Genomic DNA, 24,747 nt, shown 5'->3' with positions numbered 1-24,747 from the left:
GACTGTATGGTCTGACTACAAAATTATTTTTTTAGGACAAGTTATGATTATATTTAGACTAGATATCATAAAATGTGACTGTTGTAGGGAAAAATGAATAAATTAAAAGGGATTTAATAAGCAGAAAAATCTCTAAAACAACATTTACATCATAGTTCAGGGGATAACGTACTGAAAATAATAAAAATGTTCGACTTTCTGAGATTTTTTTCTTTTTTTTTGTTTTTTTGTTTTGTTTTTTATTTATTTATTTATTTTTTATAAAATCTTGGTCCCTGGCTCAGATTCATATTCATTAAAATGTTATGAGGAAAAGTTTTAAGGGCAGAAAAAAGCAATAAAGCTCCACACTTCACTTATCTTTGAACACAGGGATATACGGGCAATCTGAATCACTTGCAAGGGCCCCCCTCACTGTACAGGCCCCTCCACCCCAGGGGCTCCAGTGCAATCGCACCGCCTGCACTGTCTGTATTTCCACCCCTGTTTATGAACACTAGTTGTTGCTACTATAATTTGTGTTACTGTAATTGAAGCATTCTCTGGCACAAGAATTTCCTGCGGGATAAATAAAGTTCTATTGAATTAAATTAATTTGCATTGTATCTGTTTCTAATTGCTATATAGATTATTAATCTTTGTTTTTGTGATTAAACTTTTTTTTTGTCCTCAGTTTGTTGTGTACTTTTATTTTGAAGTTTCTGTTCTGCAGGTGCAGCTTCCTTTAGAGGCGGGACATCTGTGTGCCCACTTCTCATTGGATAATTGATAAATAGTCCGCCATCTTGTGGTGTATATAAACGCTGTACCTCCACCTGATCTGTAAAACACTCTGACACATGCAGTGAAGACTCACCAGTGCTGACAGGTTGTTTTTACGTGTGGTAACATTTTGTAAGTTGAGCATGGAGCCAGCTGAAGTAGAGACAACACACTTTATAAAACGTCTCTCTCTGTCCCCATGAAGAGGACAAACACTGGGAGCACCTGAGCAGGTATGTCACCATCTGCTCTCCTTTCCTGTGATTAAACAGTCTGTAGTTGTTTTACATCAGGATTCATTAGAGATGGTGGACAATATGTTTCTGTACATTGTCTCAGAGTTTGTGTTAAATGAAGAAAACCTCGTGACTGATAACAGGTAAAGCTTCAAACGTCTCTGGCGCTTCAGAAAGTTTCATTCAGTTTGACAGTTTTTAAAGTTTTGCGGCCAAACTTTGTGATGGACACTTTAGTGGGTAGAGAAGAGAAATCTGGAGATGTACACCAAAGAGACATCATTTTAAGTGTGAGAGCATTTTCACCTCATACACAATAAAGATTAAGGGCGGATCTTTAGACAATGGGCCCCTGGGCACAGATGTGCAAAAGGCCCCACTACCTCAGACATTGGAGAAATTTATTGTATTAGTCCGAGTAAAACCGGACTTTGAAAATACACATTAACATGTTAGTCCAACTGAAATTGGACTAAATCAAGTTTCTAAAAGTGGAACTAACACGCACAGATAATGTGATTGGGAGTCAAATTCCTCCTGCATGTATACAGCCAATCAGACCCAGACTAGCAAGAAACAGAAGAAGCCGGTAACAACATGGAGAAATCTACATCCAGAGCCGTGTATTTTTGGACGGACCAAATGTACAGAGCTGCAAAGTTTCCACTATGGTACCAGTTAGCTGCTAGCTAACCGTAGCTAACTTGTTTGTCCATTGTTTGGTCTGTGACGTCAGCCCGGTCTCACTCCAAAGTCATAAAAATCCAATGCTTAGGCAGTGACTTATGGCATCAGACACTGAGGAAAAAAGCCGGCCTTTAATGTCGGCATGATACGCCATATGGCTAGTCACTGTTTTATTTTAAAGGCGCTCGGCGGCGTCAGGGGGAAAGGCGGCGGCACAAGAACAAAAGTTAAGGCGGCGAAAATCCAAGTAGGGGGGGTGGGAGGGGTGGTGGATGGGTCCAACGAACTCTGACTGTCACCTGGGAGAGCGTTGTTTGTGTCCCGTAAGGTTATGAAACCAAACCGTGTGATTTTTTTTTCCTCCTAAACCTAACCACGTGCTTTCAATTTGCGGTGTTGCACAGACGTAATGCTTTTATTTTGAAAGAGACTGTATGTAAATGGTAAATTTCCTGTGAAAACAGAAGTGTATTTTAAAAACAGGCAATGCATGTAACAGGCTGAAGTTGACACGGCGTCCCAGAACGTCAACAACCAACACACCCAGGGTACCTTGGACGTCATATGTGGATGTGAAAAGTGTGTGTGACGAGGTCGGAGTGAGAATGTGTTGGTGACGTAAAAAGGTCCAATACTAACAAGCTGAAAGGGGGCATATCTCCACCTATCGTAGAGGAGTCGCACATACTTGGCTCAATAAATGGATTCCCCTCCTGTGCTTGTATACTGGGACAAGGACAGTAGACCAGTTAGATGTCCTCGTCCAGCTGGGACTGGAGCTCCACTTCACTGTAACTGGAAACGTACTGAGTGACTTTGTGGTGGTTTTGCCTCTTGTTTTGTTATTTTGTGTCTCTTTGCAGTTCCTTTGCGTCTCATTGTGATCATTTTGAGTCTCCTGCTGATTGGTACCTGTTAATTTGAGTGAGACATTTTGGGATCCGTATATGGCAATAATGCAGTTAAAGTAAAAGGCAAATTTAATTAATAATCTCCAATCACATTAAATTTCCCTCTGAATTAATTAAGTATTTATCTTGCTATCCAGCTATCTATCTTTTACGTATATTATTGTTATATATAATATTTTCCAAGTAGGCTTTTTTGATGATGTGTTAATTAATTATTTCCCCGTAACATTGAATCAGAAACCGTTTTATTGTCAGGCAGGTTTACACACGCAAAGAATTTGTCTTGCATAATGGTCAACAGTGCAAAAGTCAAGAAACTTAATATAACATAGAATGATTAACAATAAAACATATGTAAAATATAAAAAATATGGAAAGAATATGCATGTTTTTAAAGTAGAGGAGCTGTAGAGTCTGTGCAACAATGTGCTAAATGTGTAAAGAAGAAGTGTAAAGAATATGTGCGTTAATATAATGCATGATGTCAGAAGTGGATCATGACGATGATGATGACGCACAGTAACATTTATTTATTGCAGCACTTCTAAACACAAGTTTTACAGAGTTAATAATAGCACTCAGGTTTATCTGACTTTTGTTGCTCACAAATGGGTTTAAAACTATTAAAATCAGAGGTGTGGTGATTTTGTTAATTCTCCAGCAGATGTCACTGTGCCGCTGCGTTTGAAAGCCTGAATCACACACAGAGAAAGCTTTGCAGCTGTAGAAGTGTGAAAAGCTATTTGCACACAGATATAATTTGCAGTTGTGTGAAAAAAAAAATGTTTGTAGCAGCAGAAATATTTTGTGCATGTGTAATTAAAATTTGCAGGAACGTTTTCAACAGTTGCACAAAGAGACGGGCAAACAAATTTCCTGTGTGTGCATATTTTTGGCCGTAAAACAGGGTCAGAATTTGTGCTTCTAACTCGCAGCTTGTATCTTCAGTGTCACATACACTGATGGGATTTTTGTGTGTCTGTCTCAAAGACTTTGTAAAACTTCACTGTGAATATTCCTGCACACTTTTTACTTACATGTGCAGAAGAGATTTCTACAGCAATAAACAGTTTTTACATTTCATAAACTTGAATTGCACAAGCTCAAAATATTGATGTCCTTAATTGGATTCCATACGAAAGCTTCATAAGACGTCATCCGCCCATCACTCAGATTCATTTCAAGTGTCATCACTCTGTGACATCTGTTGAGTTCAGTTCCTCCAGTGTTTGATTTGCTCTTTGGCTCCACAGATGATGTCATAGATCAGCAGCTCTCAGCTTGGGTCCTGTATATATCTTTAGGATCACAAGACTATTAAACAAATATTTGCTCTTTCAGAAAGTTGGGAAACACGAGAGCAACAACTAATGATGATCATTAGAGACAGAGATATCCTGACTGTTGGATGTTGTTTGTTCTTTACACATGACATCTGTTTCCTGTTCTGGGAGACTGTAAAGCCCCTTTAGGCAAATTGTGATAGTGATATTGGGCTATATGAATAAACTTGAATTGATCAAACAGTAACACAGTAACACAACTTTAGACTCATCAGACCAGGCAACGTTTTTCCAATCTTCTATTGTCCAGTTTTGGTGAGAAAACCCGTGTGAATTGTAGCCTCAGTTTCCTGTTGTTAGCTGACAGGAGTGGCACCTGGTGTGGTCTTCTGCTGCTGTAGCCCATCTGCTTCAAGGTTGGACAAGGTGTTGTTGCTTCAGAGATGGTCTTCTGCACACCTTGGTTGGAACCAGTGCTTATTTGACTTCCTGTTGCCTTTCTATCATCTTGAACCAGTCTGGCCATTCTCCTCTGACCTCTGGCATCAACAAGGCATTTTGGCTCACTGGATATTTTCTCTTTTTGGGACCATCCTCTGTAAACCCTAGAGATGGTTGTGCTGAAAATCCCAGTAAATACTCAGACCAGCCCGTCTGGCACCAACAACCATGCCACGTTCAAAGTCACGTAAATCACCTTTCTTCATCATTCTGATGCTCCGTTTTAACTTCAGCATTTTGCATTAAAGAGAACAGGTGTACCTGATAAAGATGCCGATGAGTGTATACTCTTGAAATAGGGGACTTAAAGGGTCATTTCACCCAAATTCGAACAAAAATACTTCTGTGGTGTTGGGCCGTGAATATAATTTTGGTTTTATTTGCTTTGAGATTTCTGTCTTTAAGGTCTTTTGATTTCCCTCAAAATTGTATTTTAACTTAAAGTTATACTGTGATAGCTGTACAGATCTTTGCTCAGTTATGTTTATGTTGACTCCTGGCTGTGGCTCTTACAAATCCACGGTGGTTTTTAGACACAGGAAGTTTTAACTGACCTCCATCTCTCATCAAATCCAAGCAAAGTCTTCATGAAATGTGGTTCGTGATACATGAGGGCGCTCAGGCTGCTGTTAACACCTTACAAACACTAGATGGCGCAGGTGTCCAAGAGTTGAGCAGAGTGTGCCAACACAGTAAACACACTACAGTTTATTGTCTCCTCTGTATTTCAACTTTGACATGAGTTGATTTTAAAAATACAGATTTATCTTCTTTCTGTAGAACAGCTGAGGTCGACACTGTTAAACTAATGACTGCAACAAGTTACCGACCCATAATAAAAGAAAGCAAAGTCATGTTACAGTGAAGTTAGAAGAAATGGAATCATGGCGTTTTATAGACTTTAGACACATGAATATTAAATCAGAAATATATCAGCCTCACTTATTTATCTCAGCTGTCAAACATGTGCAAGGTGTTTCCACTCTGCAGCTCAGCACTGACTCGTGTGTCAGGTTCAAAAAACAAGATCAAAAGTACATAAAAGAGACATTTGTCAAATGTGCTGTTATTTGTTCAGTTCAGAAAACTTTATCCCAAACAGGCGATTTGGTTTCACAGATAAAAACTGAGTGAATATAATAAAACAAACAACAAACAAACTCAGAATAGCTGCAGGGCTCGAAAATCAACAGCGTGTCAGTGACAACAGATCAGCATTATGGTCTCATGAACACACTCTGGCACCCACAGGTCGCCACATATGGACTTACACAGGAGCCAGGTGATAAACAACAACAACAACAAATGAAGAGACAAACCTAATGACTGCCACAGTCGTTTAGCAGCCTGATAATTTGACATGTAGCTCACAGGTTTCTGCAGACTGTGTGATAGATTTGAACTCTGGGCCAGATTAACTCACCAGATGGGCCCTGTGCTGCGGGTCCCTGTCGACTCCCCATGTCCCCCACTCTGTGCACTGTTTATGCATCATATGAACTGAAGGGCTTAAAACTAGATTTGGACTCAGGGCCCCTCTGCAAAATGCAGTAATGTGTAATAATGGCAGGTGTCCCCTCGGGGCCCCTCTCATTTCAGTTTATATTGTGCTCTGGTGCGGACACTGTTAACTAACACATTTGCAGTTAATCAAATGACCACAGCCGGACTGCCACACTGTAAACCAGGAGCCGTCAGGGCCCCTGAAAGTCTGGAGATTTTTTTATCTACGATTTTGACTTTTAAAAATGTTTTATGTTCTTTGTTGTGTTGAAACGTTTCCGTATTTCAAGCCTTGAGGTGTTAACATATAAACAATGACACCAAAGAGGTGAAGTCGGGTAATTGGGACACTTTTTTTAAGATAATCATGAAAACCAGCTGAAACTCTGAATAGGACCTCAAGTGTTACCTTTAGAGTTTGTTGTGTATCCCTGCCATATTTCTATAAAGAAATGATGTTGCCAAGTAAAATAGTTTAGAAACTTTGAACCTCCAAACACATCAAGTACCCGTACCTCACTCTGATGACTTGTTCGGGTAAAATGGGACATATTTGTCTTTTAAAGGGTTAAATCCATTGATCAGTTCAGTCATTAATTCGTTAAATCGTTAATGTAACAAAGTATTCTTTAAAAAAGACCCTGCAGCCAAACTTTCCCTGTTTGTTTGCTGCCTGTTTCCTTGGTGCCATTTTGTCCACAGTGGACGTACATGTGTGTAACAGTTTCAGCTCATTCTGGACTGCTGTGGCGACATGCATCACTCACTGCATCATCTTTAATATCTTTTTTAATATCTTTTGGGTGGCAAAAATACTAAAAAAATATCTGCAGTGTTACAGGATGGTGCACAATAGTGTAAGATGTGATTTTATGGCACCTGGTAGCCTGAAGCATGCTGGTTTTACTTTAGGAAAATAGATTTTAGCTTACGTTTTTGTCCCTTTTTACCTGAATGCATAAAGTACTCAGCAGTGGCGTCGTTAGGCCTGGGTGTCCGAGGCTTCAGCCATGAATGTTACATGAACAGCTCCTGATCTAAATAGGATGTATGTATATTTTAATAAGATAAAAATAGGCCCACATAATAAAAAACCCAGATTTAATAATGTAATTTCATTCATGCAAATAATACGATATCATTGATCAGGTGTAAGAGACCTGTAATCACTTTAATGTTGCAGACAAGCTCATTTTAAATGCTTCATATACTGCTGGGTAGTTTAATCTATGATCATACATCACCATTTATTAGTCGATTATATTTTATATAATCAAAGTCTTTAAATAACTAAAGCAGACTCACACATGTGGTGGAGTAAAAACTACAGTGCTTCCCTGTGAGATGAAGAGGAGTAGAAGTACACTGCAAATTATTTAAACAAAATCACAATAAATGACATCATTATCACCTTAAAGGCTACAACTGTGATATTTAACTGCATTCAGAATTTTATTGTGAAATTCATGCAGGTAAATATAGTAATTATACAGAAGTACACTGTTAAATCACAGTAATATTTGGAGTTTAACTAAGATTACAGTGAAATACAGTAATTCTACAGGAGCATACTGTATGCTAGATTACAGTAATCAAATGTACATAGACTGCAGTTACAGTTAATTACAGTAATTTACAGGAACATACTGTTATTTCACAGTAATGTAACAGGCTTTAACTGTGAGGTTACAGTTAAATAATGTCATTTCACAGGAGCATAGTGCTAAATCACAGTAACATGCAGGCATAACTACTGAGGTCACAGTATGCAGCCGTCATTTCACAACAATTTACTCTAAAAATTATACAGTAACTTACTGTGAAAGTGATGCAACTAGTAGCCAGTAATTTAAATGCACAGTCAGATATTTTACAGTGTATAAAGTAGCATAAAATGGAAATACTCGAGTACAAGTACCTTTGTTCTCTAAATTTTAATGGTAGCAGTTGCAAAGTATTTTGTCTCGACACGATACTAATTACCAACTATTAATATTTTTAACATCACAATTCATCATTAATCTGGAAAATAAAATTAAAAAGAAACAGTTTTCAGAGTGCGTTGAAAGAAGCATCAAAATAGAGCTTGGTCTTAAAAAATAATTTCCCAGAGGAGGATCCCACGTGGACCCCCGGGCTGAGCCCCCGATGTCCTCAAATCCTAGAAACGCCCCTGGTACTAAATCAAAACCATTTCCCATAAAATGTAAAGTGTATTGTGAAATTATTTTGTCAGACACTTAATAAAATGCAACATCCTACAGATATTTTTGTAATTATACTCTTATTATTTAGCTGCGGCGCTCTTATTACCAAGATGAGAAAATCAGTGTGTCACCTGGCAGCTTGTGGACCACTGATAGTTGGAATCTATTGTGTGTCCATACCAGTTAGGACCAATCAAAATGATTGTTTCAAGTAAAGACATTTGTAGAAGGGCATGATAATATGGGCACCTCATCAGTATCAGCCAACATGCTTTTTCTTACTTTGCACAATGACTGAATGATACAAACATTTACAAGTATTGTATTTCATGTCTCCATCTGCTGGTGGCCGTCATGAGAAGAGTAAGTATGTATAATATGATGTTAATTCCACCACAAGAGACGTGATGATCACTAGAATTAGGCAGGAAAAAAGTGGATATATTGATATCATCAGTGAAATGAGTTGTTACATATCAGTATATCAGATATCTGCAAACCAAATCAACAAGGTGCACCCTAATTTGTGGTGATGATGCAATAACACATTTGGGGTTTGCTGCAGATATTTTAAGAGCTCTAGATGTGAAACCTTGTTTGTCCTGTTTTACCTGACGTCCCTCATCACCTGACTCCACCCTCATTTCTTTAGTCCCAGTGATTCTCTATATTATCACAAATATTTGTCTCTTCATCAGCAACAGGAGACATGTTGTTTGTCCTCTGCCCGCAGCTGTTGGGAGAAGTTCACCTTCAGGGCTTTCTGACAGACAGCCTCCTCTTTTCTTGGTCCAGTTTAGGAATAAGATCATGATTTGGGTTAAATGAATAGATTTCTGGCAGAAAGCCCTGCAGGCAAACTTGTCCCATGTGCCTCCCTCCATCCAGTGCACCTCGCGGTGGCGCGCCTTGGCATGTCTTGTGGAAGCAGCGGGGACGCGCGGAGAGTCTCTGCTCCTTTAAGTGAGAAAAGAAACTATTCTCTCCCCCCGTCTCCCCCTCCCCTCCTCCCTCCCCTCCCCCCCTCCCTCCCTGCCTCCCCTCACACCCTGACGGCCTGCTCTGAGGGAGGAGGAAGCCGCTCCGCCGGAGCTGCGATGGGGATTTGAACGCACCTCCGCGAAGAAGACAGCGCAGCACGGCCCGGCTCAGAGCGCAGCGGGCGGGTCCGCCTCACTTTAACCCCCCGGTTTGGATGTACCCTGATCGGATTCGGCCTGCTGCTGACTGAGCGGTTCGTTGGGCGGTTGTTGCTCGGAGCTGGAGGCCGGGAGCAGGACAGCGTCTGCCCGGGCTGCTGCTGCTGGTGGCGGAGTGTCGCCGTCGGTCGGTTCCCGCGGAGAGCGGAGCGGAGCCTGCAGGGACCTGCTGCTGCTGCTGCTCCTCTCTGTGTGTGTTTGTGCCTTTCTTTTCTCCTCCGCGCCTGGACTCGCGTACACACGTTACACACGGGATTAACTGATTAACGCTCCGGTACCGGGGAGTTGGATGTGTGTTTTGCCCCGCAGGAGTCACCTGGAGTCCGGGCGGAGAGACGGGGCCGATGGCGCAACGGGTGCGTAAAAATCAACTTTTCTTGGAGCGCAGGGAGCAGATGAGTGTGAGGACGGGTTGGTCTCAGCTGCACAAGTTTCGTGTTCAATACACTGAGTTCGGATCCGTGGAAAACAGTCAACTAACTATATTTCATTAAACTGACACAAAATTGAGAGGAAACAGGATTTAAACTATTTAACTGATGAATAAATGAACCTTGATGTGGAAACAAAATTCACTTTATGAATATTCGTCTTACAGCTAATTAAATATTTACCATTTAATCTCAAAGTGTAACGAAACAAACTTCGTGCGTGCGTAAAAATAATCTATTTAACTGTTCACAGGGAGGATTAAAACTGGAATTCATAGTTTTGTTTTTTTTAACCAGCTTCATATTAACAGATTAAAATAAAAACATTTCCACACTTTTCTAAAACTTTTGTTTGAGTAAATAATAACGGCACTGACACAATAACGGAGCTTTCATTAAATTCACTTTACAAAAAGTGAGCAGAGAAATAGAGAAAAATAAAAGTCAGCAGCAGGAGACCGTTTACACAAATCTAAAATTATATTTTTGATAATAAAGTTGCTGCAATTTGTAGAAACGCTTCAGATTTATGAGTTTATTTTGAATTTTAGGCCTTAAAGTTTTTTTTCAGTTCATACTTTACACTTGATTTATGACCAAAGTTTTCAGTTAGAAAGAAAAAACAGGATTATTTTATTCCAACAGTAAAACTTGTGAACTTTTAAAACTTTTATTCCCTTTTTTTAAATTTCTAAACTAAAATGAAGTTCAGCACTTTGACGTCAGAAGAAGCTGAGCTCACACATAGCAGATGATTTGGGCTCCGGCTGCACGCGCTGTGTTTCGGCCGTTTTGTGCTTCAGCGGCGGAGAATAAAAAAGCAAACATTTTATTTTGTTTGTTTCACGGCTGATAAAAATCTGTTGAGCCGGAACTGATGGAGCTCGACACACACACACTCCAACAAAGTCACTTTTCTGAAGTTAAAACATTTTCTAATATTAACGTTTCTTTTCTTCACTCTGGCGGCTGTTTGTCGAGGTCAAAGTTTAAACTGCGTTTTATTGATTACTGATCAGTGATCGGCCTAATCCTCACACGGAGACCCTTTAATGAGAGCTCCTTTAAAACTTTATTATATCATAAAAAATATTTAAATGATAAATATCTGGCGTATTGTTGACCTGATTTTGGTCACAGTGGGGACCTGTAGCTGCTGCGGTTAAAGTAAGAACAGACACTTTAAATAATGAAACAAACAGCACCAGCAGATTTGTTTTAAACACAGAAAAAGAATAAAAGAAACAAGACGTGCTGGTTATTTAAATAAAAATATAATTTAATTTTTGCCTAAATCACCTTTTGGCTTCAGTAATGCAGTTTTTAAATTTAAGAAGTTTATTTAAAAACATCATTATAGAAATATTATACAAATATATTTGGTTTTCTTAATAGAAATAAAACTAAAATCATATTTTTGATTTTGAAATTAAAACATATTTTTCCTCACAATGACTCTTTTTGTCTTGTTGCTTTGGAGATTTAACGTTTTACAGTCTTTTTTTTTTAATGAGTGTGAGTTTATATTTCAGATATGATGAAATAAAATCACAAAGACTCACAGACACATTCTTTAAAAGACAAAAAGGAATTAAACTTCAGTTGTTTCAATTAAAAACAAACTCTTTTTGGCTCAAATAAGTTTTATTATTTTACCTAATGTCAGACTGCAGTTTGCATTGTTTCAACTTACTACAAAATCTTTTTATACACCATGTTAGAAAACACTGGGATAAAGACGCAGACATAAATATACTTACAATATAGTTACAATTTTTATTTTCTTTTTGACATAATAGATTTTTGCTGGGACACTGAAGTCAAAGTTTACTAAAGTATTTAAGAGAATAGACAATATGACTATAATTCAAAATAAGTATCTGCAGAGTGCAAACTGATATTTACACACTTTATGTTTATTTCAGAGACGTCTTGTTTTAACTATATAATAGTTTTTGCATCTGAATGCGTCTTACTTTAAAGTGTTCATGTTATTTTGTCCACCCCCTGTGCAGAGAATTCCCCAGTGGACAGACGAAGCGTCCGGCTTGTTTTTAGGAAAAGTAAATATAGAATTTACTTTTTTAATGTCCATCGTTTTATATATGTAGATTGAATTGAGTCTTGCTTTTATATCATTTGTGTCTGCAGACGTGTTTAAAAGTTTAAAAACTCTTTATCATATTAAAAAAAGTAAACAGGAGGGTGGACGTAATAATAGGAACACCTGCAGAGTGCAGTCTTATTAAACAGTCCTGCAGCAGTTTATAGTTTAGTCTCTGTCAGAGACGTCTTGTTTTAACTTGATTGTTTCTGCATTTGAATGCATCTTGCTTTAAAGTGTTCATGTTATTTTGTCCACCCCCTGTGCAGAGAATTCCCCGGGTGGAAGCTTCAGGTTGTTTTTAGACAAAGTTAACAAGAAATTTAACGTTTTTATTTTCATCATTTTATTTGAAAATTGTTTCTCGTTTTGCTTTTGTATCATTTATGTCCAGGGACATATTTTAGAAGTTTAACAGTATTGATCATGTCAGACAAAATAAACAGGAGTGTGGACAGAATAATAGGAACACCTGCACAATGCAATCAGAGACGTCTTGTTTTAACTAAATTAATGTTTTTGCATTCGAGTGCATCATGTTTTAAAGTGTTCATGTTATTTTGTCCACCCCCCTCTGTAGAGAATTCCCCAGTGGAGTGACTTTGTTTAGTTTCAGGAAGCTTCAGGTTGTTTTTAGACAAAGTTAACATGAAATTTAACATTTTTATTTTCATCATTTTATTTGAAAATTGTCTCTAGTTTTGCTTTTGTATCATTTATGTCCACAGATGACGTTTAAAACTCTTTAACAGTATTGATCATGTCAGACAAAATAAACAGGAGGGTGGACAGAATAATAGGAACACCTGCACGGTGCAATCTTAACACACAGCCCTGCAACAGAGTTAATGTCAGAGACGCCTTGTTTTAACTTAATGAATGTTTTAAAGTGTTCGTCTCATTTTGTCCACCCCCCTCTGCAGAGAGTTCCCAGTGGAGAGGCACTGTTTAGTTTCAGGAAGCTTCAGGTTGTTTTTAGGAAAAGTTAACATGAAATTTACAGTTTTAATTTTCATGATTTTATCTGGAAATTAATTTGAGTTTTGCTTTTATATCATTTGAGTCCACAGACAGGAGTTTAAAAGTTAATTGATCCTGTGGGGCAAAATAATAGGAACACCTACATAATGTAATCTTAACAAACAGCCCTGCAACAAATGGAGTTAATGTCAGAGACGTTTTAATTCCACTGTGTTGATGTTATTTTGTAAATCTCTGTATTTATAATAGAATCATTCGTCTGCTTCAGAAGGTTTAAGGGCGTTTTATTCTGAATAGTCAGTCTTTTATTTTGATCATGGAAAAAATAATCTCTGGTGAAAAATCTAAGATTGTCAGAATACGTTTTAAACAGACTGGGTGTTTAGAAGTGTAAAAATATGAATCATTTCTCAGAGCATCACAGTGTGTGTCACATTAGAGGTAATAAACAAAGGGGTGGACATGAAAACAGAAACACCTGTAGCCTTGTTATTATTTTTGTTGTTGATATTTAGTGTTTGTGAGAGGCCTTGACTTTACTCTAAGATCACTTTAAGGCTTTTGTTCTATTAGATTTAATTATATTTGCATGTATTGGAGATATTCTCTTTTATATGTTCATTATTATATAGAAAAACACCCACTTTGTACTTTTACAAAGAAAGTCGGGAATCTTTTTGTTTAAAGAAATAAAACCAGTCTTGTTGGCGTTTGTTTTTCTGAAATTAGCAATTAATTTTACACCTGTTGAAATTCAACTCACGTTTAAATAAAGTCCAATAAATGTCTTCACCCTGCTGTAAACGCTGCACACAGTTTCCCTAACCCTAACCTTTAACGTTCACATTTATCTGCGTTTCGACCTCCCCTGAGGTCAGCGGGCAGCTCCTACTAAAGAGGTCAAAGGTCACTCATCTCTTATCTCTGTGTTTCAGTATGAAGACCTGGCCCACTACGGGCTGGAAGGGGTGGGCGGGGTTTACGGAGACCCACACCAGCATCACCACCACCATGCCGCTGCTGCCCGCTCTCTGCAGGCCGTGCACCTGGCCGCCGCCGCTGCTGCTGGGCCATACCCTCCGCACCAGTACGCCCAGTCCACCCACACCAGCAGCAGCATGGGCGCCACAGCTGGGGACACCGTCAAGAGGGACAAAGACGCCATTTATGGGTATGATGAGTTTACTGACACTCTAAAACATGACAAAAAAGACAGGACAGATGAGGACAAAACAGCTCTTCTTTCTTCTTCTGTGAAAACAGATTCTTGGTGTCATTTCATGTTTGATTTATCTGTGTCACTGTTTGGGACGGCGTTACGAGCCGTGCCATTCCAGGCCGAGCTGAGCCAGAACAGCATTGTCTCTGTGTGATGAAGTGAGGCCTGCTGTGCGTTCATAAGGAGGTCAGAACGAAACAGACGACTCAACAGTGGTGGAAGAAGAATATTCAGCTCCTTTTATTTAAGTTAAAGTACATTATAAATACTCTTTGACAAGTGAAAGTTACTTCAGTAAAAATATGTAAGTATGAGCAGCAACATGTAATCAGAGTATCCAAAGTTAAAGTACTCGTTATGCAGAAAAATGGCTCCGGTCAGTGTTTTATTGTCTTCTCATTACATCATGTATTATTACAAGTGCAGGTTGAGCTAATTTTACCTGCAGCAATGCGTTTAATGTTATAAGCTCATTATAAGTTTTGTATAAAATAACGTAATCAATCTGACTACAGCTGTGAAAGACATAAAGAAGTAAAAAGTACAATATTTCCCTCTGAAATGCAGGCTGTAGAATAAAAGTCAAAAGTGGCATAAAAATAAACGTGAGGTAAAAGTGCTTCAAAACTGTACTTGAATAAACGTCCTTAGTTAAATTCCACCACTGCTGCTCAAACATGTCTTTCTCTGTTTCTCACCAATGTAACAACAACAAAGTTCAACACTTTCTAAATGTTACAACCAGCAAATTTAGAGCAAACACACACGAGACTTTCTTCTTTTCTAATAACGTTATGTCCAACCTGTGTAGTCAGCTCCTGTCAGAAAATGTAATAGATTACTCCTTTAAAAGCACGACTTCAGCTTTTTAACTTGCCACAATCTTTGAAAATGCAAAAACATAAACACTAGTTTTGGATATTTGTCGCCTGTCCGAGCAGCAGGATCCTCTCTGCTCTGTGTGCAGCTGCAGTTTCTCTACTTGTTGCTTCTGATGTTCAGCTGCACTGTAAAACCTTTGTCAAATCAACTCACCTTTTAGTCAGTTCGTGGTTGATTAAACTGCTGATTATTTTCTCTGTCACTCTGTTCTACACTTTAATTGTTTTGTCTGTAAACTTTCAGAAAAAAAGTGGAAAATGCTCATTTCCAAGAGCCCGAGGAGACATTTTCAAATTGCTTGTTTTATCTGGCCAACGGTCCAAAACCCTCAAAGATCCCATCATGTATGATTGAGAAAAGCAGCAAGTCCTCATATTTGTGAAGCTGCGACCAGCTAATGTTCGACATGTTAGCATAAAAAAATAAGTGAAACACTTAGGGCAATTCCATGGACATGAATAACTCCTTTATGAGGCTTATCCCAGTTCTGATCATATTGCGGATATGGTATGAACATGAGCACCAATAAATCGAGTTATTTATTCTTCCTGTAGACATTCTGATTTCTCCAGCTAGCATATTCAGGTTTCACATACACGGGAGAATGTGATAATGCTCAAACAGATAAACATAATACTCCAAAAACCTGATCTTAACTGGGTTATTCACGTCCATGTAAACGTGCTTACTGATAAACGTTCTGATTCAGCTCTACTCTCTGTTTACAGAGGCCCAGTAATCAGATTACACCCAATCATCAGAGTACACCATAACCCCAGTTATGGGTTTCCTGTCCAAGTTACAGGACTTGGTCCTGTTAATTTCTGCTACCTCGATCAAACCAAACCTTCACTGCCAAAAAACTGTTTGGAGTTCCTCAGGGTTCAATTCTGGGGACGTTTGTGTTTTCACCAAGACGACATTATTCACAGTGCGTCAGGGAATTTTCTTACATTTTAATGCTAATGTAAGTCAAGTTGACCTGTTTGATAAAACATTTTGACTTTCTTGTCACCACAGGACAGGATGTATAAAGCTGGATGTCAAATTATCTTCAGTTAAATTGAAACTAAAGTTGAAACAACATTTCTTTGAAAGAGCTCCTTCTTATTTCATGTTAATATGGAAGCAAAGAAATCTGGGCATGACATGAGATCCAAGCTTCAGTTTGTTGTGACCAGGGTCTGAAATTAGCACCTGAAATTGTCAGGCCAGTCGGCACTTTGGTGAACATGGAAAACACACGACTGAGACACGTGTAGTAAGGTTAGCGCTTGATTGTATAGAGCTACACACATTTGAAAGTCGCTCTAAGCTGCTTTATATAAGCTATCCTATTGGTTGCAGAACCTTATTCGTTTTGACAGACAAAGTTCATCCTAAAAATGTTATATAAATATATATATTCTATTTTTTGTTGGCCCAGGCTAAATATTCTCTGTGTGATTTTCACATGTAGTACTTATATGTGCGTGATGCAGGTTTTTGTGTGACTTGATTTTCTTGGGGGGAAATAATTCCCTTTCTCCCGTGCAGTACTTGTGCATCAGGAGCAGCTGCTTTGTGTTTTATTACAGATCCAAGTTTTACTTCCTCCTTTATAGTGCTTTTTTAAATATATATTTTCTCACTCCCCTCTGGTGTTATCATGCAGCAAGTTTTGGTTTTATTTGTCCACGTTTCCAGATTTCTTCCTTCACACCATAACTATGTTTGTTTTCCACTTATTGAAAGTGAACTTTACACTGAAGAAATATTCCCTGTAGGCTCGTGTTCAGAGTGAGTGAGGACACTTAAGAGAAGCGATGCAGTTTCATGTTTTAATTGTAATCATTTTTATGTTTCATACAAATACTTTTCCATTCGACCCCATCATTAAAGGCTGGAGACAGAAATGTAGGGAATCTCCAAACGTGGGCAACTTTCTACACTTTAAAAAAAAAATACATAATTTGAATTAAACACTCCTTTAATTTGGTCCTTTTTTAATTTATAAAAGTGCTTTGAAAATTATTTTACTGAGTCTAAGGCCACATGAATGTTTCTCATAGGGTCGGCAGGAAGCTTGTGTTACAGTCTGAGCTGATCCCTCCTCTTCCTCCTCCTCTTCGTCCTCCCTCCTCTCCTCCTTCTCTCCTGCAGACATCCTTTATTCCCCCTGCTCGCACTGATTTTTGAAAAATGTGAACTGGCGACCTGCACGCCGAGAGAGAGCGGTGTGGCCGGAGGAGACGTCTGCTCCTCGGACTCCTTCAATGAGGACATCGCCGTCTTCTCCAAACAGGTACAGAAACACACGTTTTATCCACGTGTCAGAGTTAATACAGAACAGATCTGCAGGATCATAAAGGGCCAGGGCCGGATTAATCCTGCAATGAGCCCGCGGCTAAAATGAGCCGTGGGCCCCCAGTGACCCCCCAGTTTATCCCACTTTACCTGCGTTGTGTGTTTATTAGTCAGGGTACCTGTGGATCCTTAAAAAGTCTTAAAAGACATTAAATTCATTAATCCTAAAAGAAGGCCTGAATTGCTATGAAAATGTCTTAAATCAATTTTTCAGAAGTCTTAAAAATGTTTGGGACATGGGAGGAATGATTTCATGAATCCTTTTTTTAGGATTGTCAAAATAACATGGTAATTTTGATTAATTAATCACAGAAAAAAATAGTGTGTTTAAAAAAAGTAACGCTGATTAATCGCGTTCCGTGGTGCCCTTTGACCTGGTGCGTCACTGAGGGCCACAGTCCCCCAGTCCCAAATGAATCCCTTTCAGACTCCTTCAGGTTAAGAGCTAACCTGATGGAGAATTGGGACACCACCTCCCCTCACGTAAACGCGCAAAACCAAGGGGAAGGGCCAAGACAAGGGCTAAGGGGAAGAAATGGAATTGGTTCTAGGTCTGTAAGGGCTTAGGGCTTGAGTCAACGAGTCTGTAAGGGATCCATTTGGGATTGGGGGAGTGTCTTTGTCACATGATGGAGGCAGACAAGACAACACTTCTCGGCCCCGTGACTGGAACGTTTACATTTAAATGACGTCCAGATGGAACTGTTGATAGGAGCAGGAAGGAATTTTCGTACATTCGGAGAACTTAAAGTCTGAAATATCACCTCAACACAAAGCATTTAGCAGCGAACCTGGAGCTCCAAGCTAGCACAGCCTCTGATGCTAACGCTAGCAGCCACCATCGTCACGCCACACTTGACCAGGCGTTCAGACGCAAACTGAATAAGTCTACCTGTGACCAACTACTGAACTCTCTTGGACTGCAGACCAGGTTCAGCAGTAGAGGACAGGCTAACAATTGTGTCCAAAAGCAGCAGCTTTATTACGACACATCTGCCAAAATTCATTTGAATTGAAATTTTTTAAATACTTCCACAGACGTTTGCAATTGATTTAGGTTAATTAATCACATTACAAATTCAACCTAAATGGTCTTTTTAACCAAGCTTTTATGGCAAGGCTGACATCGACACGTTGGGTGTCAAAGCAGTGGAATCTGACATGCAGAGTGAGAAATGTAAAAAGCCAAAAAAAAAACAAAAAACCTACCAACAAACATCAGGTATCTCCTGATTCTGTTCCACCCTCGTCTCCACCACACCTACACAGTGTTCATCTTTTTTAACATTCAAAGTACATCTATCATACATCTACATCATCTATTTTTTCCCCTGTGTTTTATGTTACACTTAGCATTTGAGGAAAAATGTCCCACCGTCATTGATGCTGGAGACGGTTATGTTTTAATTTTGGATAGTGTAATATCGGTCTTAAATATTATTATGTGTGCCCTTAAAAAGTCTTAAACCTTTAAGACCTCTGCACACTGAGTCAGTTTTTGCAGATGCACTTTTATAATCCCTCATCTGAAAAAAATTGATATATACAGAAACCTTCCATACTGAGCCCGATGTATGGGCGGGCGATATGTCCCTAAAATGATATCACAATATTTCAGGTTTTTTCTGCAATAACGATATTCTTGACGATATGACAAATTAGTTAAAAAATATATTATTAATTGAAGAACATAGAACTGCAACAAAATAAGTGATATAGTTTCACAGTTTGCTTCAAACATTTCTTTAGTTTGTGGACAACAACAGTAACTCAGAGTGAGATTCAGATTCTGTTACAATATTAATACTGTAGGTCAACAAATTAAAATCTACCGCAAATTACACATTTAAACAGCTCCCAAATACAAAAAAAAAAATATAAATCAACAGGTGATTTCCTTATTTTATTAAAATCCTAAATGACTGAGTTGTTTTTTCCCCTTTCAGCCATGCTTCTTGTTGCCGTGGGTAACAGTATGACATCATTATGTCAACAAGTCAAAATATTTATTGTTGTATATCCTATTAAAAATGAAACCATTATAACCCGAGCGAGACGATATGGCACGCCCTCAGTCTGTTGCATTTCTTTGTTCTATGCGCTGCGGAAGTTCACAATATGAGACTAAATGTAAAGACACATTTCCTCCTTTGCTTCTTTCCCTTGGAGTTATTTATCTGGCCGTCACTGCTCTTTTCCCTTGTGTCTTGCATTTGGCACCGCAGCTGTATGAAGGGTCTGAGCTGTCCTCCCGTTCTGTGCTCACACTGTCGCCCTCTCTGTCAGTGTGCGATCCACATCTGAGTTATGAAGGTTCCTCTGTCGTGTCATGGATGTGTCAACCCGCCACATTTTCTTCACGGCTTCTGAAGGAGGCGAGAAACACAGGGAATCAAACCTATTCCGAAAGCTTTAATGACGGACGAAAGTTTCAAACTCAGTGTGCACACGTGATGGACACAACATGAGGTCATATTTATTTTTAGACGTGCGACATCTTGGGACTCAGTGTGCAAAGGCCTTTAAGCTGTAGGACCCTGATTAGTCTGATTTTTTTTTTTACAACACAAAAAATAGAAATCTAACGTAACTACTTAAAGTAAAAGTCCTGCATTCAAACATTTACTTTTTTATTATCTGCAAAGTAAAAGCATCAAAAGTGACGTTCTCTCTGTGCAGAACATACATTTGTGAGCAGTGGTGACACACCTGTTAGCGTTAGCTTCAGTCTTTTAGCGTGGTTCTCGTTTTAAATCACGTCAAGTGGACACATTAAAAAGTCAGCTGGAGATTTTCAACCAACTCATGGAGCTAACATTAGCTTAATTAGCTAGCTAGCTGCAGCTAATAACATCTTGTTGCGGTGGTCTTCATTTCAGCTTTCAAATTCCTCGATGACTGGACAAAATGAGAGGTGGCTTCTGCCTGAAATGAAATCAAAGAACTATTGTTTCAAAAGTTACTATGAATTTTGATTTTGATAAATCTGCTGCCGTTGTCATCGCTGGTTGGAGCTTAAATGATGACAAATGATTTATCGCACGGTGAACCAGGATCCTTAGGGCCCCCGAGGGTCCGGGGCTCCAGGCCGGATGGTTGTGTTGTTTAATGATTATAACTCTTTTTTTTTCTGTGTCCAGATCCGATCAGAGAGGCCTTTATTTTCATCAAACCCAGAGCTGGATAATTTGGTGAGTCAGTTATTATTGTTAATATGATTTTAAATACTGTAATGTTTTAAATAATTGTTGTTTTTTTGTCATTTGTTTTTCTGCAGATGGTCCAGTCGATACAAGTGCTACGCTTCCATCTCCTGGAGCTGGAGAAGGTCAGAAAACAAAAAAACGACCTTTGACCTTTTACTTTAAGCACTTTAATTTAAGCAACAAAATATAAAGTAGTAAGATTAAAGCGAAGATGGTCACTGGGCTGATAAAACAAGTTTAATCCTAAAGAAAATAACACTTTTTTGTATTATATATCTGTTTATATCTATCCTCTACTTTTATCGTACTCAGACCAATAAATAGAAGTAAAATTACCACAGTATAAAAGTACTCAATTATAAGTAAAGGTCGTCAATTCAAAATGTCATAAAAGGAAAAGTACAGTAAAGTATTATCATTAGTAAAAGTACTCATAATACAGAATGGCTCCAGAAAGTGTTACATCATCATAGTACATTATATAATTCTGTTTTTATCACTAATAGATATTTGTAAGAGTATATAAATGTTGTAATTTGTCACTGTGGAGTCAATTTTAGATACTCTGCATACTACTGTGGATTAATAGTAAAGTACTCCATCATATCATATAAGCATATATGATTTTTTTTAAATGCAAAAACTTGTGACTACAAGTTTTAAATAAATGCAGTGGGACAATTTTGCACATTGCTGCACAAAGTCCCACTTCTAAAATCTGCACAGCTCTTTCTGTTTGATTAAGATTTATTATAGATAGATTTAAAAAAAAATGTTGTAATTTTACTCTATTCTATATTTATATACATTTTTTTTTTATTTTTGCAGTCCTTGCATTTATTTTAACTTACTTTCTCTTGTGTTTATGTGAACACACCAAAGCAAATTCTGCGTATGTGGACACCTGCTTGGCCATAAACCTGATTTTGATTCTGCAATAAAAAGAATTCCCTCTCAGACACACAGTACAGGAGTAGAAGTATTAAGTAGCAGAACATGGAAATATGCAAGTGAAGTATAAGAATCAAAGTTTTGCTTGTGTGCAGTATTTGAGTAATTGTACTTAGTTACATTACACCACTGTCGACATGTACTGTATATATAAGTATATTCCTGTACATATTTCTTATGTTTACTCTTATTCTTACTCCTGTTTTATCCTGTTGATGTATATGTAGCAAACATTATTATTATTATAATTAGCATAATAAGAATGTTATATTTCTGAATGAAACACTAGTTTATACAGTGTAATGTAGCTCAGTGCAGATATTTGTACTTTTGTACACAGACTCAGCACAGTGAACATAGTTTATTCCTAAGCTCTGAAGCACTAATGTTAAACATTGTTTTATTTACCATATATTACTGTTTTTTTAACTATATATTTTATTTACATACTTCTCTTTCTATGAATCACAATTTCCCCTTGGGGATCAATGAAGTGTTTCTGATCCTGATATCAGAATCTTTCTTCGCAGTGACTGTACTAACACTATTGTATTGACTGAAGGAGTACAAGTATTTAAACTTTAGGCCGATCGTTTTAAAAAGAACTGGCTGTGTTAAGATATTTTTATTGTATATTTTATTTCCAGGTTCACGAGCTTTGCGATAACTTCTGTCATCGGTACATCAGCTGTCTGAAAGGGAAAATGCCCATCGATCTGGTTATAGACGACCGAGACGGAAACAAGTCGGACAGTGAGGACTTCATCAGGTCATCAGGGAACAACATGGATCAGGTGAGCTCACCGTCACTTTCTGGAAACTGATACACACCGAGATGTTTTCTGCTGCTGTCTCGTGTCAGTGTCATGACATGATGGTGTCAGATCGTACAGATACACAGAGCAGCAGGACACTACACGGTCTGAGTCAGCTCACTTATCAGTTATTATTTAATTAAATCATATATCTGATTTTCAGAAGACGTTACAGATGTTGTGTTATCTGATGCCTAAAGGACTTTATGATTCAGACTTTTGTGCACATCTGCACATAACAACAGGTCAATTTAAGTTTCAATTACAGTTTTTATTATTAATTAATGTGCTGCATGAAAAAGTTAAACAATGTTAATGATACTTTTTTAAGATAAATTCCCTGATTTGTTGAAGTGCACATTAAGTTCTAAAATATCAACAGCAAGAACACTAAACACCAACTTATGTTCTTTAATAATAAGGATTAAAAGTTGTGAGGACTTAAATATAATTATATAGAAATATAAATAATAATAATAATGATACTATAATAACAATCTTTATAAATAAAGATCATTATATTATTGTTATTATGCAGTGTTCACAGCTCCACCTTTTAGTGCCTGGGGTCTCATTCAGTAAACAACACATAGGATCCATACTAAAAATGTATGTACGGAAAAGTACAAATTTCCCGTTTCAGAAATGTTCGTAAGAATGTGTCAAAGTTTCTCCCATGAACTTTTGCATGGGAAGTGGTGTACTCGTCTTTCAGGCCTCGTTTTGTGCGTACACAGTGTTTATAAATGAGCCCCCAGATCTGTGTGCAAGGCACCCCAACAGAGGGGGGACTTAAAATGGGGACAGTAAGGAACGGCTCTGTTGGTACCATCCACAACTTTTCACAGAGGAAACAGAAAAAAAGCGAACTGAACTGTATCTGGCTGCTCGGTGGAAACGCGGCTGAAGCAGTGTCTACCTTCAACCCCACACTGCCACTGTGTCCACAGAGCACATGTAGGCTGAATGGGCAAACTCCCATGACCCCTCCAACAGTCCTGCAAAGGTAAAGAGCTGAGTCATTGTTCCATGACCAGGACGGAATCAACACTGCTCCTCCCAGGTCTGAGATTCGGCTATCAGTTGCAGACTCCTCTCCAGCACCCTGAAATAAGCATTCCCAATAGTTTGAGCACACCCTCCAGTCTACCTCAAAGACCTGTGGGATATGGTTGAAGCCTCAAACTCTGCCTCCTCCACATACCCTGGTTTCTGCTTTGGCGACCAACAAAACAGCCGCCCTTTTGCCATAACTAACACAGGAGTCCAGTAACACAGGCTCAGATGGGGAGGCCATTCCTCCCAGTCATCCCTCTGCAGTTTTCTCCATCTTTGTCCCAAGAGCGTTGAAGTCCTTCAGCAGAACTTAAGAGTCCTCACACTGCGTCCTGCATCCAGGATGCCACACAGAGACATTCACGCTGCAGGCAAATCAGATTTGTTTCTTCAGTCAGATTCCTAAGATAGATTGTCCGCACTCTTATTTGCAAGTGATCAGATCTGATTTGTGTATCTAGACATCACCAGCCTGTTTGCATTGGTTGCTGTGGTAATAACCTAGACTACGTAGCTACGATGGTGAAACAGATTTCCTCTCTTCCACTGCGCTAGATATCTCTTTATTTGTCATGCATTTGTAGAAATACAATCAAAATCGCATTTATTAGAGACAGATATGGAGATGGACTTCTGTCTGTACTCTGCCTTCATTTCATCAGTATTTGTGCACGTTTTCTGAAAGCTTATGGATACGGACAGAACAGGGCAGTACCACTGGAGATGGTGCGGGCACTGTAGCATAGTTCAAGCAAGATACAACTGTACAGTAGGAGACGACGAAGATATTTGAATAATGCCAGAACGCATTGGTAATAAATTCTAACATATAGGGATATATTAAAAGAATAGTGAAAGAAATTCTTCGTCCACATGTCAGGATGTATATATAGGCTAACTGCTGTACAGACCACGGCCATCTACAACGCTGCCTCCATTTGAAGGTGCAATATTACAACCTCCTCCACTGTCACTTCATTTGGTGTTGTGTGAAACTTTCAACTCTGCCCTCTAGTGCCATCTACTGGCTGTATCAGTGCCATCATAAAGGATGCATGGAGGTATGAGGGCAGCGACGCTTACAATGTTTGAGATGGACGTATCTATCTATGTAAAGGAGAGTATAATGAACCTTAAGGGCACTGACACATCAAGGTGATGGTCGGCTGTAGTCCGTCGTCCTAGTTGTGTCAGTGTGTCCCGCGCCGATGGAACCAGTCTGGATTGTCAGATTGGCTCAGCGTACGAGAAGAGAAACAAAAGTGAGGAAAGTAAACAACTGACTAAAGTCAAGAGTGAGTGAGACCAAAACAAACTTGTTATATGAGGAAAGATTGCAGCGACTGAGCTCTTTTGCAGAAACCGTTACCAATTGCTTGTTATTCGCTAGCGCACGGTAAATATCATTTGTTCTTTCAACATCGGGTGGTGTTCTTAATGTGCTAAGTGGCTAACTAGCGTCTTGGA

The 24,747-nt window shown here is 38.7% G+C and overlaps 1 protein-coding gene across 1 annotated transcript in view; it reads left to right on the top strand.

Annotated features, from left to right (window-relative positions):
* The first annotated feature begins 9,130 nt into the window (after positions 1-9,130).
* LOC126389853 (homeobox protein Meis1-like) overlaps positions 9,131-24,747 on the top strand; it is a 73,394-nt gene continuing 57,777 nt past the window's right edge. Inside the window, exons 1-6 of the mRNA XM_050043805.1 lie at positions 9,131-9,645; positions 13,741-13,976; positions 17,049-17,190; positions 20,393-20,443; positions 20,530-20,580; positions 22,057-22,203. Coding sequence (XP_049899762.1) covers positions 9,634-9,645; positions 13,741-13,976; positions 17,049-17,190; positions 20,393-20,443; positions 20,530-20,580; positions 22,057-22,203 — 639 coding nt within the window. The 5' untranslated portion in view covers positions 9,131-9,633. The remainder of the gene's footprint in view (positions 9,646-13,740; positions 13,977-17,048; positions 17,191-20,392; positions 20,444-20,529; positions 20,581-22,056; positions 22,204-24,747) is intronic.

The sequence above is a fragment of the Epinephelus moara genome, chromosome 5 (genome assembly GCF_006386435.1).
Source record: "Epinephelus moara isolate mb chromosome 5, YSFRI_EMoa_1.0, whole genome shotgun sequence".
In the NCBI taxonomy this organism is placed as follows: Eukaryota; Metazoa; Chordata; class Actinopteri; order Perciformes; family Serranidae; genus Epinephelus; species Epinephelus moara.
Note: the sequence above shows the minus strand (reverse complement) of the source record. Positions and strands in the feature narration are given on the sequence as shown.